General features: G+C 38.6%; 1 protein-coding gene across 9 annotated transcripts in view; it reads right to left on the reverse strand.

The window, feature by feature from the left end:
• The window catches only part of SYT16 (synaptotagmin 16), a 256,159-nt gene that overhangs the window by 127,346 nt on the left and 112,615 nt on the right, over nucleotides 1-16,198 (reverse strand). For 4 of the 9 annotated variants that reach the window (XM_079914264.1, XM_079914267.1, XM_079914266.1 and 1 more), the window contains exon 3: nucleotides 932-1,595. The exons of 4 other annotated variants lie outside the window; for them this stretch is intronic. In XM_079914264.1, the coding sequence (XP_079770390.1) occupies nucleotides 932-1,451 (520 nt within the window). In that variant the 5' untranslated portion in view covers nucleotides 1,452-1,595. Of the gene's footprint in view, nucleotides 1-931; nucleotides 1,596-3,493; nucleotides 3,769-16,198 lie in introns of those variants that run through there. One more of the 9 variants, XM_079914265.1, reaches the window with a different exon arrangement.

The following is a 16,198-nucleotide window of genomic DNA, read 5'->3' on the forward strand; positions in this document are numbered from 1 at the left end:
AAGCTAAGAGGAATCACTGAAAATGGATGAAGACACTAAGAAAGTATTCCAGAAAAGTCTGCTCCCTCCAACGAGAAGAGAATTAATGCGTTCACCTTTTACATTAAAAGATCTGAAAACCTGCATAAGCTATGTGCGCATTACAAACACACATCCTATATACACATCCAGCACCTTTCTCTGCCTATCATGTATCTCTCTGTCTCTCAATAAAATGGAATGTCCTTACTTCAGGCTTAGAGTAACAGAAGCGTGAGAAATTTATGCCAGAACATACTACAGCTACTTTTATAGAGTTAATTACATTTTCACCATATTCATTATGCATTTATTGAAGGCCCATTATATGCTCAGTTCTGACAGGATGAAGCTCTATAGGCAGTTTGTTTTAAATGTGTCCTTTCCATTCAAGGCTAGAAGAAAAGCGAGCTATTCTTATTCCAAAGATTTCCTATCTACTGTCATCTCACATCACGTCTCAGTACAACACTGTGAGAAGTGTTCTTGGAGTGTTATCAACTCAAAATTTTGCAACAAGTATGGCTTTTTGCACAGGATTTCACACTGAATAATATAGTAACATCTAGAGATTCCTAACCTAGTTTAAAAAAGAGAGAATATTTTAAAAGATGTTTTCAACAGTATGACATATGCACTAGGGGCTTCTCAAACAGAACCCACAGACTCGCTTTTCACCATTTCACTTGCTCTGAACTATTGTTTTGGAATATGGAGCCCACCAATGTGGATCTTCCTAAGTTCTATATACTGAAAATATTCCTAAGGATTACAACTCTCCTTAAGAAGCCAGTATGTGGAAAGGTATAAGAGACAAAAATAAAATTCAAATGACAACTAAAACAAATAAAAATAAAATGAGTAGAAATGTCCTTTGGACAAACCCATAGAAAATGATTACTGGCTAGCTTACCTTGCATTTTTCCATTAATGTTTTCTAAAATACCAGAGAGGTGGCTGTCAAAGCCCTGTTGAAGGCCACTCCTTTGCTTTTCAAGGTGATGTTCTTCCTCGGCAATAGAAGAAAGCACATGTGGTGGCTTTTGGTCATCAAGGGTCTGACTGGGCCACTGGGTCACTACAGAACAGGCGTCCTTTGCATGCTGGCTAAGTCTGGGCCTTGAACTTTGGGCAGAGTCCTGCAAATCACTGTTACAACAGGAGAAATGATCCACTTCAAGAAACAAGGAATTTATGTCCTCTTGACTCCAATTGCTTTGTTCTTCATCTTCAAAGTAAGTTTCCTGAATCTGAATATCATCTAAGTCCTGGTCTAGCTTGTCACTCAATTTAGAGTCTTGTTTGTTGAAGTTAACCAGCAAAGCAGATAACGTATCTCCTGCTTGCTGGAGAGCTTCATAAACCCGATATATCCAGGAAGAGAGAGGCTGGAAGAGGTTCTGAGCAGCCTGAGACGCCATTGTCAACAGCATGGCCAACTATCTGATGTCTACAAGTCCACCTGTTCCGTTCCTTCAATACTCGGGACTTAATGTGAACTACAGAACAAGCATGATGAGAAATTAAATTGGAGGTCTCTCAATGGCTGTGAATATTTCACTCTCAAAACTTCTCAGCTGAAACAGAGGAAAGAAATACTTACACCTGTTAAAGTTACAACCTCAGGCCCATCACCAGATTCCTACAATCAATGTCAAACACTATATGGGGACAAAAAGCGGTCATCATTGAAATCCTTAAGGCAGCTAAATAAAAACGACTGTAAAAGTCTAAAGGTATCAATAAATTGTTTCAATGCCTATTCACCTCTGCAGACATGTGCAAAACTTCCATTAGCACTAATGGGCTCTATTCCTGTGGACTGAGAGAAGTCTATCCCCATAGACCGTACTTAACAGTGTAAAAAGGATAAATGAATCTTCATTAAGAGGCAGCCGGACATGACATTTCAAAATACAAGAAAGGTTGGATGCTTCATCTATGAATCTGCAGATCACAGAAAGCAGGCTAATAAGCATCTCTGCTTCATGACACGAAGATTCATCCTTTCAAAGGAAATGTGTGCCTGGAATTAAAAAGCTTTTAACAAATCTTAGAGCAGGATTTTATATTTTTATGCAATTTCTAGAAATTACACCTATTCTTGGGAAACAACCAACCTCTGAAAGACTGAGGGTGGCAAGTAGATTACACAGCTTATTGGAGACATGTCCAGAGCGTTTTGTTGCTTCTGTCTGTGTTCCAACTGCCCAAAGACAGCCCTCTACAACCTGTGAGACTCCTGGGAGACACTCCTTCCCACGAGATTCATAACCTGAAGGAGGCTCAGCTACAGGATGGCGACAGAGCAACAGGGCACAATGAACACTCCAGGGCTAAAGATCTATACTTTCACGGATATGCGTGAATACACACAGATATACAAACATGTACACATATATCTGTGTATACATAACCATATGTTATGTGCATTATGTGTGTACACACTTATTGCCTTTACACTGCTCATCAACAGCTCAGGATGAATGTTATACATGACAGCAGAGCCTAAATTCCTGCTTGCACTTAATCACCCCATCTCTTTTATAGTAATAGCTTCCTTCTGACCAAATCTATCAGCAATCCTGTAAATTTCAGCCATCTTGACCTCAGGCTGCTACACGTGACATGACTGCCTACATCCTCCTAAAAACTTCTCTTTAGATTCTGTGCGAGCCACACATTGATTCATTCAATAAACAAATATTGATTAAATGCCTATTAAGTGCTGGGCACAATGCCAGGTATAAGGTAACCCTGAGGTTTCTATCCCCATGGAGCCCACATTCCAGTTAAAGGGAAACAGCTCTCTGCACTTTCCTGACGCTGAATAATTCATGTGTCTGTCTTTCAGGCTCTTCCTGGTCTAAACACCAACTACATATATGCAATCACTCATTGTCCTACAGTTTCCCCTCTTCCCCCTTAATACTCATCACCTGGGAAAGCTGACCCATCCATAAGTCTCAATTAACACTTTTTTAAAATTCTAAAATATACATCTCCAGTCCTTAACTCAATCCCTCTTTCCAGACTTGTGTCTGGTTATCTAAGCCAGTGGTTCTCAAACTCTGCTGTGTCAGAATCACCTGGCGAGCTAATAAAAAACACAGAGGCCCAGGCTAGTTGAAGGAAAAAGGCTCTGGACCTTTGCATTTTTGTCAGGTTCCCCAGGTGATTCTGACAACCACCAACGTTTGAGAAATGCTGATCTAAGGAAATAGCTACACTGGGACAACTCACCAAAATCTCAACTTCAGCTCATCAAAACCTAGCACATCACTTTTGCTACAACAAATGTTCAACACTCTAAACTCACATTTTAGTGGTTGTGAATTTCTCCCTTCAACCCTCCCCCTCTCCATTCCTTCCATCCCAAGTTCTGCTAATTTGAGGTCTATGAAGACTCACTTCCATTACATTTTGTATAGTTATCACCTTTCCCCACACTCGAATTTCCGCAGAAATTACATACCTAATTGGTTTCAGTCTCTGATCTTCCCTGGCCTCAATCCATCCTCTAGGTTTGCTCACCAAACCTGATATTGCATCGGGTTTATTGCCTGTCTCCTCCCCTAGAATGGAAATTCCATGAAGGCAGGGATTGTCTGTTTTGTTCTCTGGTTTATTCCCAGTGCCTGCAAGTATGCTGAGCACATAGTAAATGCTCAATAAATGAATTAACAAATTCTATTTAAAATTGTGCAAAAACAGTGTCTAGCATATAGTATGTACTCAAATGTGTTAAACTGATTAATAAAACCTACTCAGAACTGTGGAAAACATCTTAATGTTACCATACAAATCCCTTGCTTGGTTACACTGAAGAGTTCTTTCAATATTTGTTCCACCGCATTTCACCACCCACAGGGTTTTTTTGTTTGTTTGCTTTTCCTCCACAAATATTTTGCTTAAATTAATATGCTTTGGGGCATCCCAGACCTACACAGTTCCCTGAAAAAACACTGTATCACTGTGCCTTAGGTACAAGAAACTTTTTAAGATAGAAATGACATATTTGCCTTAATAATCCAGTCATCTTTTTTATTGTTCTTTTATACAGAGAAAACTTTTTTTCATATACAACCCAAAATATTTGAATCTATGCCAGCATTTTTTTTTTTTTTTTTTGTGGTACGCAGGCCTCTCACTGTTGTGGCCTCTCCCGTTGCGGAGCACAGGCTCCGGACGCGCAGGCTCAGCGGCCATGGCTCACGGGCCCAGCCGCTCCGCAGCATATGGGATCTTCCCGGACCGGAGCACGAACCCGTGTCCCCTGCATCGGCAGGCGGACTCTCAACCACTGCACCACCAGGGAAGCCCTATGCCAGCATTTTCTTATCCAATCTTGGAACTAGTAACAACCCATGCTTTCGGTCTTGTGTCTCCATGTCTTCTGAAATCTCTGTCCATCAAACCCTCATGGCAATATTTTTTAAAATAAATCTTGTATAACTCCCCTAGTTTAAAAACAAACCAACCACAAAAAAAAAAAAAACCTACTGTGGCTTCCTATTTCTTCTACTGCAAAATTTGAGCAATAGCAAACGTTAATTCATACTTGTTCACACAGAATTTTTAAAAAATTAATTTGAATGCCTCCAATTCACTACAGTCCTCACCTCTTCCTGCTGTTTATACCCATTTGCTTCACTCATTTCTGTTTAGCATGCCTGACCCCTGGAGGCATTTAGTTTTCCAGTTCTACCCTATAGGATAAAGTTTACATTCTTTACCATGGCAAACAAGAGGAGAGATGCTCAAAAAAATTAACAACCAGCATTGTCTTACTGCCCTTACTGCTGGCCGGGGGTGGGGGTGGGGGGGTGGTCCCTAAAGGCCTCCAGCTGGGTGTCAACTCTTTAATTGCTGAAGTACTAGCTGTGAGGAGGTCTGGGAGGTGAAACAGGACAGTGGGAGGGGTCTCAGATCAATGGCTATTTATCAACCAGCTTGGAACTATTTCAATATTTGCACAACTCACAGGGTCCTACCTTTTGTCCTCACCGAACGTCCAGCTGTGTGTGAGCTGTTCCCACTAATACCACCCCACAGTGGGAACTCGGCCGTTCCCCACCACTCCTCACTCTGAAGTCCTATTTACCCATAACACTAACACACTAAGCATTTTCCAAAGTGACTGTGCTCTTTCCTGACCTCTGTTTGCTCTGCCCAAGGTGCCTTCTCTTCCTACCCTGCCTGGTAAAGACTTACTTATTCTTTAAAATGAAACTATTATGTTAACTCTTTATCTATAATCAAAGGTGTGGCCTCAGAGTGCTTTGAATGTGCCTTTATAAGGTTTTACTTGTTGTGATAATTATTGGTCAATCTTTCTCTTCCAATGGACTCTGAGACCGTAAGTACTGGGACTGTGTTTATACTTTATAGCTCCAGAACCCACACAGGGTAGGGACACTGTAAAAGTTTGCTGAGTGAATGAATGAAAATTACTAATGAAAACTTTTAATGCTAAGTAGCCCTCATTCCTTTGTTTTTCTTCATCTGTAAATTAGATGACCTCTAACAGTTCCTTTCCACTTTAAAACCCAAGAATTTACCAGTGTGGGGCAAAACGCATTTTAATACTGAGGCTGGATGTAGTATTCAGCAGTAAGTCACCTTTTCAGGGACTGGTTCTTTACTTTTGCCAATAACCATTGTCAGATGATCTCAGAGTGATTGGAAAGAGACCAAATCTCAGTCTATATATGAAAGGTTGTCCGGTTGTTATATTCTAAAATAGTAAGACAAAAGGGCACCTACAACTAGAATCTGAAAAATTACCAAGCTAGCAACTCTAGAGAACTTTCATTTTATAATAAAGCAGTCTGAAGCCAAAAGGGCTAAGAGTTGGCAGAGTAACCATGGAGATAGCTTTGCTGCATAGGTAAATTTCAACTTAATTGGTGGAACATGACAAGTGTAATACCAGTTATATACTTGGTATCCTTGTTTTCTAAGTGGTAAGAAAGCCCCCAAAACTAAGTTGATTCTGGTGCTCTAATAAAATTTTTTTAATAAAAAATAAAATAAAACCACATGAGAAATAAAGAAGAAAAGATGGTCTAGGTCCCTGGATTAGAAGAGAAAATACATATACAGTCTGTGGTAGCTGAGAGGGCTCATTATTTGAATTAAAATAGTTGATGAATTTTCATTAGTATGAGAAGTATAAAACAAAACAACAAAAAACGTGTATATGTGTGTTTAACATACAAGCGCCTACCACAAACATGACCAGGGCCTCTCAAAATACTTAGAATAAATTAGCAATCTAATAAAGAATTAGTAACAACTGATAAATAAAGATGAAAGGAAAGCCACTGATAAATTCCTAGGGGCTATATTTCTTTAAATTTCGTTTTAATTAGAATTACATTTTAATTATAAAAGTGTTCAATTAAGGTCATTTCAAACACAGGAAATGACTAAACAGTAAACATTAAAGAGCTTTGCTTATGCATGGGGAAAAACTATCAAATTCCTGAGCCATATGTTTTCTCACATATTTTGATCATCCTGACCAAGGGTAATTGTGAACAGAGAAGAAGTGTACCATCCCCAGAATAATACTGCCCATGGTCTTTTAAAGGCTGTTAGGTAGTCTTTCTGAACTCACTTCCTATCTGATGACAGATGCTTGGCTGGAAGAAGAGAGTGATGACCTAAGAAGGAAACCAGCTTCTAGGAGCTATGCCTTAAAAATCTATGTTATTTTGGTGAAATCTCAAGTGGAAGCCTGTAAGCATGTGTGGTTTTTAAAGGATTATCAGCTCCTGGAGAGAGTCAGATACATTCTGAGAGAAAAGAAAATCTCTCCAATGATATGGCCCCCAGGTAACCAAACCCCAAATCAACAACTTATACAAGTTCATCTACTGAAGTGTGTTAACGTTTAGCATTTTTCAAAGAAGAAATCACTTTGGAAAATCTACTCTTCTTATTCTCTACCAAGAACTGTAGGGCAATCATAAGTAAAAGTCAACAATACTGGGCTTATGTAAAGTGCCTTCTCGCAGCCATTATTTAACTTCCTTGTGTCATCTATTAGATGTGGATTATTTAGGGTTCCCTGGAGTAGTGATGGGGCTAATTAAGTCTATAATTTTTATGACACTTATCATGCCTTTAGGAGAAAGGCATTTTGCATTACCTAGCATGAACAAGAAGGCTTAGAAAGATGAATAATACATGGAGTCAAAATAAGAACTATAAAATGGGCTGCAAGCCATCCTTAACATGATTTCAAAGAGTCTACAGGTGTTTTCTGTTAAGAGCAAATTTGTCATGTGGGTAGGAAAATGTGCCGTTGAGATGAAATATCTTTCGTAGCATTTGTCCAAAATGTGTTCTAAATGCTGGACTCTTAACGAATATAAAAATGGACTACTCAAGACTCTTGATGTTAGCAATACGGATATAATACAGCCACACTGTCAATGCTGAGGAATGGGCAATCCAACAGACCCTTCACCACTGGGCTTCACAGGGATAAGTAGCATAAAGCAAAATATGAAACTGCCCTCTAACTGAAATATACGTTGGTCAGTAGACACTGAGAAAAATGAGTCAGTGTGAAAAAAATTAGCAATGGTTTTGGAATCACACAAAACAAGGCTTAGTGTTGGATCTTCCCTCAATTACGGCACAGCACGGGGCCAATCGGGTTACCTGGGTGCACCTAAATGTCTTGATCTGTAACATGGAGAACACTACCCCCTGCCTTGCAACTCTCTATGGAAATTAGATTGCACAACGTTTCTAAAGCACTTGGAACAGAGCCCAGTACATAACAGGCGCTCAATATCATTTATTCATTACTAAACTCAAATTTGTGACATTTTAAAAGGTAAAAGTATATTAAACTTACAATCTTTTCCCTGATGTGGTAAGACCTCAGAAGAAAGATACTATAATTATAACTAACATTTGCCAAACATATCGCAGTATGCAATGCTTTCTGACAACTTATATGAATTAAAAACTCTTTGTGAAGAATATTAGCCTGCCTATTTCGCAGTTGAAAAAACTGAGGCTCAGAAAAAGTAAGTGACTTGCCCCAAGGGTCATACCTATAATAAAGAGCGGGGCTGATATTCCAACTCTCCTTTATTGAATTCCAAATTCTTGCGTTAACTGCTATTCCACATCTTCACAAAATGCCAACAAGACAGTGAAGACACTAGAAATAAAATATGTGGCACCCCTAAGGTCACAGAAGCACTATTTACAATAGCCAAGACATGGAAACAACCTAAATGTCCATAGAGACAACCTAAATGTCCATCGACAGATGAATGGATAAAGAAGATGTGGTACATATATAAAATGAATACTACTCAGCCATAAAAAAAATGAAATAATGCCATTTGCAGCAACATGGATGGAGCTAGCGATTATCATACTAAGTGAAGTAAGTCAGAAGAGAAAGACAAATACCATACGATATCACTCATGTGTGGAATCTAAAATATGACACAAATGAACTTATCTATGAAACAGAAACAGACTCGCAGACATAGAGACAGACTTGTGGTTGCCAAGGGGATGGAGGCTGGGGGAGGGAAGGATTGGAGTTTGGGGTTAGTAGATGCAAACTATTATATACAGAATGGATAAACAACAAGATCCTACTGTATAGCACAGGATATATTCAATATCCTGTAATAAACCATAATGGCAGCCACACAGCACAGGGAGATCAGCTCGGTGCTTTGTGTCCACCTAGAGGAGGGGGATAGGGAGGGCGGGAGGGAGATGCAAGAGGGAGGGGATATGGGGATATGGGGATATGTATAGCTGATTCACTTTGTTATACAGCAGAAACTAACACACCATTGTAAAGCAATTTTACTCCAATAAAGATGTTAAAAAAATGAATATGAAAAATAATGTATGCATATGTATGACTGACTGAATCACTTTGCTATACACCAGAAACTAACACGACATTGTAAATCAACTATACTTCAATAAAATAAAATTTTTTAAATGTAACGTATTTTCCTAATAAGTAGTCAATGTGGTGTTCAAATCCAGGTTTGCAGGACTCCAAGGTCTATTCTCATCCTGTTTCCACTCCACCTTGGCTACCTATTCCACTAATGAAACTCTTCTAAAAATAAAAACTTTTGCAATATTCCAAAATAAGTATGATAAAATATAAAAAAATTACACTTTTCCAAAGTAAGTATAAAAGTAAAGTAAAAAAATATTCTAAACTACTACCTAAGTCAAGGAAGACTTATTTTAATCTTTTTTTTTTTTTTTATGGCTGTGTTGGGTCTTCGCTGCTGCGCATGGGCTTTCTCTAGTTGCAGCGAATGGGGGCTACTTTTCGTTGCGGTGCATGGACTTCTCATTGCAGTGACTTCCCCTGTTGGAGAGCACGGGCTCTAGGCACACAGGCTTCAGTAGTTGTGGCTAGTGGGCTCTAGAGCATAGGCTCAGTAGTTGTGGCACACACGCTTAGTTGCGCAGCAGCATGTGGAATCTTCCCCGACCAGGGCTCGAACCTGTGTTCCCTGCATTGGCAGGCGGATTCTTAACCACTGCACCACCAGGAAGTCGCCGGAAGACATTTTAAAATCTATTTTTCAAACTCCATGCAACAGAAAGCTTTGTATATGAACATGATGATCTCAAAAAGACTTGAGTTGACCCAACAAGAATTTTTAATTGCTCAAGGTTTTTGCCACTGTAACAATAACATCCTTTAAATATTCTCCAGGGGCTTCCCTGGTGGCGCAGTGGTTGGGAATCCGCCTGCCAATGCAGGGCACACGGGTTCAAGCCCTGGTCTGGGAAGATCCCACATGCCGCGGAGCAATTAAGCCCATGCGCCACAACTACTGAGCCTGTGCTCTAGAGCCTGCGAGCCACAACTATTGAGCTCAGGTGCTGCAACTACTGAAGCCCGCGCATCTAGAGCCTGTGCTCCGCAACAAAAGAAGCCACTGCAACGAGAAGCCCAGGCACCACAACGAAGAGCAGCCCCCACTCCCCGCAACTAGAGAAAGCCTGCACGCAGCAACGAAGACCCAACACAGCCAAAAATAAATAAATAAAATAAATTTTTTAAAAAGAGAAATGCCTTTATAAAAAAAATAATAAATATTCTCCAAATTTCATAAGCCCATTGAGTATCTTGGAGTATCTATTATATCCAAGGCAGAGATGTAAATATGCTTCACAAATACTCAGTGGTTATATAAACACATAAGTTCTTCAGCATTTCCAGAGGGACTATTTAATGTGGCTTTAATAATACAATTGTCTTAATAGATTGTCACTGCTCTTGCCCAGAAACCCATTTTCAGACACACATATAATATTTTTATTGAGAATTTAAGAATGAATTATATTTGATTAATATTTACCTTTCTAAAGACCCAACCATAATGAGGAAGAATCTCATTTTGCATTATCCTAGCTAATGTGATCACAATTAACTCCTGACAAGAAGGTACCTGCGTTCCAAAGCCACTGGCACAGATCAACTGGCCCGAAATAAAGGAGATTCTGAAATCTCAAATAACATACACAGTACAAAGGAATGTAATTAGAAGGTAACATAACGAAATTGAGGAAGGCAAAATGCAGGCACAACTAACAGGAATTACTCTCAGACTATGAGATTTATCAGATTGTTGATTTTTGTCCCAAGAGATAGAAACATCATTCGTATCTCTTGAAAACGCACTAGGCTCAAAGATAAGGGAAAATTATGGAACTGAGGTAATTGCAGCCCTCTAGAGATAAATTAAGCAATACTGTAAGTATCAGCAATCATTTAGCGTTTGTTAAATTTTTTCATTAATTATAGAAGCAATACCAGCTTTATGAAAATTTGTTTTAAAAAAGAGGGGAAGATAATGTATAAACCCTCCACTTTAACCCAACTCTCATTATTTTTGCATATTTCTTCTGTAATTTTTCTTTGTAATTTACATCGAATGGTAATCATATTACATAGGAACCTAACAGTTCTCTTTTCTCCTATTTTTCATCTAGACCTCATCACCAAGGCCTACCCATTCTTTCATCTCTTGAATCTACCTGCCTTCTCCCACCTGCACAGGTAATACCCAAATCCAAGTCACCATTATTTCCCAGCTGAACCACTTCAACAGCCTCTTAAGTGATGCCTTGCATTCTCTCCTACCCCCCACAAAGCCCCCACAGGACTTAGAAGGCTATATGCGTGGTTTGACCTCTTGTCTGTAACCACTCTCTATTTGCTGTTTTTAAGCATCTCACCACCTCCTTTCAGCATCTGACTTCACCAGGCTCCTCCCACTGGCTGAGAAAGCTCTCCTCCCTCTAGGCTTCCCTCCCCTCTCCCCTAAAGCCCATTCATCTCCTTTCAGCACTTAGCTTACACTTTGCTTTTCAGAATGCTTTGCTTGACAACCAACCCCCGTAATCCAGACTCAATTTTATGTCTGGATTCTCTTCTAGTACTTCTTCTTCCTTCTTCTTATTAATACATTGTAATTGTAGCTTATTAATAACTTATGTAATTATTTCTTTTAACAGCTGCCTTCCTCATTAAACTAGAAGCCACATGAAATCAGGCAGTGTGTTCATTTTTTCTTTGCCCTATTGTCAGCATCCAGTCAAGTGACTACCATAGAATAGGTAGTTTCGAATCAATAGTTTCGAATATCTAAATACACACACAAGACAGTATTATATCCTACTTCTTTCATTTAACATTTTAAGGCATTTTGCATCTTTTTACAGGGTTTGTGTTTACCATTTTTAATAATTTAACATTTTTAAAACTAAATTTTCCATTAAAACCTGAATACCTTTTCCCAAATTCAAACCTATGAAAGTACTTATTTTTATAACAATATGCAATCTTTTACACCTCAAGAAAAAATTATCCAGTATTCTCCATCAGAATGAGAATACAGTTAAATTATATTAATTCAGACATCATAAATTTGACATTTATAAAAGCTTTGACGGGAGCTAGGGTAAAGCTTACTTCTGTATTTTCTATTAAAGTAAAAGTTAAAAGTAAGCTGGCTAAACAAAATCACCATCATCGTCACCCTCATCATCAAAATATTTCAGGGGACTATTTACCTTACAGTTCGTCTTATTGTTTTCATTAAGGGGTTAGCAGAAGGGCCCAATGGTTTTCTTTTCTAATCACGTCCCAGGTAATCCTCATGCTGTTGGTCCAATGACACACATGGAACAGCAAGGTTTTATTGAGGTATGATTTACAGGTCATAAAATTCACCTTTTCTGAACATACCCATTCGAATCATAAACAGTTCAATACTTTTTAGTAAATTTATCAAACTGTGCAACCATCATTATAACCCAGTGTCAGAACATTTTCATTACCCCAGTAAGATCTCTAATGACTATATACAGTTAATCCCCATTCCCACCTCCAGCCCCAGGCAACCACAAATCCACTTTCTGTCTTTATAATTTGCCTTTCCTGGGCATTCCATATAAATGGAATCATACAAGAAAGAAAAAGATTATGAGAGACAGTGGAAGTAACACTAAAATAGATATGAGACACCATCAGCCAGTTCCACTTCTGCAACTATCTATGATCTTGGGAAAGATGTTTAATTCCCTAGACTCCCATTTCCTCACATGCAAAATGACAGAATTGGACTTGGAAAGTTGTCAGTATTCCTTGCAGATAAAATTCTAAATCAGCATCTTGGGGAGCTCCCCTTTGCCACCCTCCTTTCGACTTCGTACTATTGATGTCATCCAACACACATGAAATTCATTTTGCTTCAAACATAACTATGACAGACATCACAAATTCAACCACATCAAGCATATATTATAGAAGGCACTCGAGAAGTATTCATTGAATTAAACTGAACTGAATTTGGTTGGCCTCCACTAATTAAGTTTGCTTAATCCTATAAAATCTAGGAATGGTTTTTATAAGTTTCAAACTATTTGCAAAATGTTGGATGAATAAGCTTTTTCCTGGAGACGATGTCCCTATCTTTCTCAGAATCTCAAAAGGGCCCCTTTATCCCCACTGTCATTTCTATAAATAGCACAGATTGGTGAGATTAGTCTGTCTCTGAAAGGTACCCTGCCACCAACAATTAGGAGGGTCGAAAGGAGGGTGGCAAAGGGGAGCTCCCCAGGATGCTGATTTAGAATGTTATCTGCAAGTTTTCATCTGGTTCCCACTATGTTTGTGATGAGGGAAATAGGAACCTTTCATCTAATGAGATTTTCATTTATAGCCAGAAAACCATTCCAGCACAAATTATTAATCCACTGCACATGTTTCTGCTAGGTCCTGGGACATGGCCTCACGTTCTTACTTATATTGGCCCCCTTCTGTCTATGAGTGAACACATCAATACTCTTAAGTTGGAACTCTCAACCTAGATCAATGCTAACAAAGGTTCAGTATTTTTCCTCACGTTTTCATTTGTTTACACAAGCTACAAACTAAGCAGGCAGTAATACTGCTCATCACCAAAACGACAACCGCCACACATTTTATCTCCTTCGCTAGTGGTTATCAAAACAAGGTCTCCTGGGGTCCTTGATAACTGGGCTCTTAGAATAGTAATGCTGATAACATGAGAATGTCAATACTTCTGTGTCTGGCAAACATTAATAATCAGATCCCCCTGGGATCCCGTCAAAAGCAGCAGCCTTAATGGCATCTTTGTGGCTGCAAACGTAAGTAGGTTAGGTGGGTGGTGCATGATGTCTCTCAGGTCTGCCCAGCCAAAGTGGCCCCAATCAAAGAACACTTGAAAACATTCCTTTTACATTTCCCTTACCACTGGCAGGGAATTTCACATAAGAAATGGGAACACTGTTTTCTAAGCATAGTAATGGATTCAAACATTCTTAACTAATTCTACATACATCTGTGACCTATTTTATAACATTATATATAGCTATACAGACTGTATCTATTTAGTTAAACCAAAATACTAGTTATATTTCTATTTTAAGCCAAAAATTCCTGTCTTTTCCTTTTTCCTTCTCTTTCTTTTTTAATCCTTCCAATTTCTCACTAAAAGATGTGAAAGTTTGCTTGCTGAGGAATAACAAATACCTCTGCGGTCTTCTGTTAGCACAGCTCAGTTCAACTAGGATTTACTACCATCACCCATAATGAATGGGATACTACTTTCTAGTAGCAAAATACTAACATTTCATTCCAAAAAGCATACTAGTATGAATATGAGTCCTGCAATAGAGCAGCTAATGGAAAGGAAAACCCTCCAACTGATATAGAAAATGATGTTTCACACTGGTGTCCCATTTCTAAAAAGTCCCAAACAAAATACACATTTGGGGTTAGTTTCAGATTTGGGGGTGGGGGGATTCTAAATGGAACTATTGCCCTAAAATGTTTTAAAACTAATACCAGTTAGGTCTTTGACTATAAAGCCTACCCATGGGAAAAACAAAAATTTGAAAGGACTCTGACATCTTTCCAACATAGAATGATGAGCTACGAAGTACATCTTTAATAAGCATTACTTGTTAAGGGGCAGAAGAGTGATGGAGAGATTTGGGAAGATCAAAGACCAACTTAACAACAACAACAACAACAAAAGAAGCTTTCTGCTTAAGAGTCCCAGTAAGACACTGAGAGCTTCATCACACTTTCCATAATGTGCCTTATAATGCCATGATTTGTATTTTGCTTCAAGATAATTTAAAAAGAAACATTCAAACAGTTAATGCCCTAACGGTAAGGTTTTCTCCATCACCCTCTCTCTCATCAAGTGGCCCACATTTGTATAGAATGACAACTATAAATTACCACTCTGTGGTCAATGCTCACTAGAGAAAAGCGAAAAAGAAAATCAGTTTTTAAGCAGATGGCAATTTCATTCTATAAAACTGACATTAATTTGTCCTAAGTATTAAGAACTGTTTTGAGAATCCAGAGTATAGAAACTAAGAAAATAAGATTCAAAATGTTTTTGGAATTCCTAAATTCACACATTTCAAATAGTACCTGTCACCTTATCATTAAACCTCACTCATAAAGCCTCAATAATATAAGCTTGCAATTATTATGAGAGATTTTGTGAGTGAGGTATTTGCTCCTTTGAGTTTTAGAGGAATACAGACATTTTAATGGAACTGTAGAACCATAGACATGCCCTTTCTTTTACCTTAATCTGACAGACTAAGAAAAATGAGATTTTTAAACCTGTTACTCCAGTAACTAGTTTAGAACTGATTACTCAAATAGCTAGTTAAGCACGTACTCCTAGACACCCATTTCAATGCAGAAACAGTGACCTGTGTTACTATTGTACACAAACAACAATCCTTTTCCTTGCTGCCCACTCATCAGCTGATTTTTTTTTAAGTTAAGGCATGTGTCTCTTTAAAGTATAATGAACCTTGTTGACAAGAGAAGCACAAAAACCCAGTATCCTCTGAGAAATCTAACTCATAGCACTATGTATCTCTGGAAGATATCACAGGGAGATCAACTGTTGTTACGATACCATTCTTTAGCATGGGCAGACCAACGTACGCGCTTTGAACTTCCAAGTAATTTCCTCATCCGTAAGTGAAAATGACATGTTCATCTCCAATACATCAAAGTCCCTCAAAGCTACCCATAAAGTTGATGAGATAGTTTCACTAGCTCCAGCAAAAGGACGTGTGATTAACACCTCCTCAGGTCATCCTGGGGACCCATGCTGAAGGAGTGAAGAAAGAATTTCAAGCCACCAAGCAATCAACACTTAGTGGGTGCTTCTACATAGACACTATTAAGGTTTACTGAGGTCTACCCAGAACTCAGTCATAAGATTCCATAATATGGTGATTCCAAATACAAAAGGCTCAGAGTTTCTGCCAAAAATTGACTCCACACTATATATGTTTTATATATATATATATATATTTATATACACACACACACATACATACACACTCAACACACACACACCCCCCATATGTTATAGTGTCATTGGGAAGGTGAAAAATCATGAAGGGAATTCTCTGCAGCAGTTTGTACTGTAGAGAGAGCTTCGGATTTGTTTTTATTAATATCCTAGCACCACAGAAGAAGCTCAAATGCTACAAGAAGAATCTGTTTCCAAGGTAACTCACTAGGCACCCTCAAGTAAATAGCTCAGAAAATAACGCTGCTCATATTCCGACTGTAAATGTGCCCAGA

Source organism: Stenella coeruleoalba, assembly GCF_951394435.1.
Source record: "Stenella coeruleoalba genome assembly, chromosome: 2".
NCBI lineage: Eukaryota > Metazoa > Chordata > Mammalia > Artiodactyla > Delphinidae > Stenella > Stenella coeruleoalba.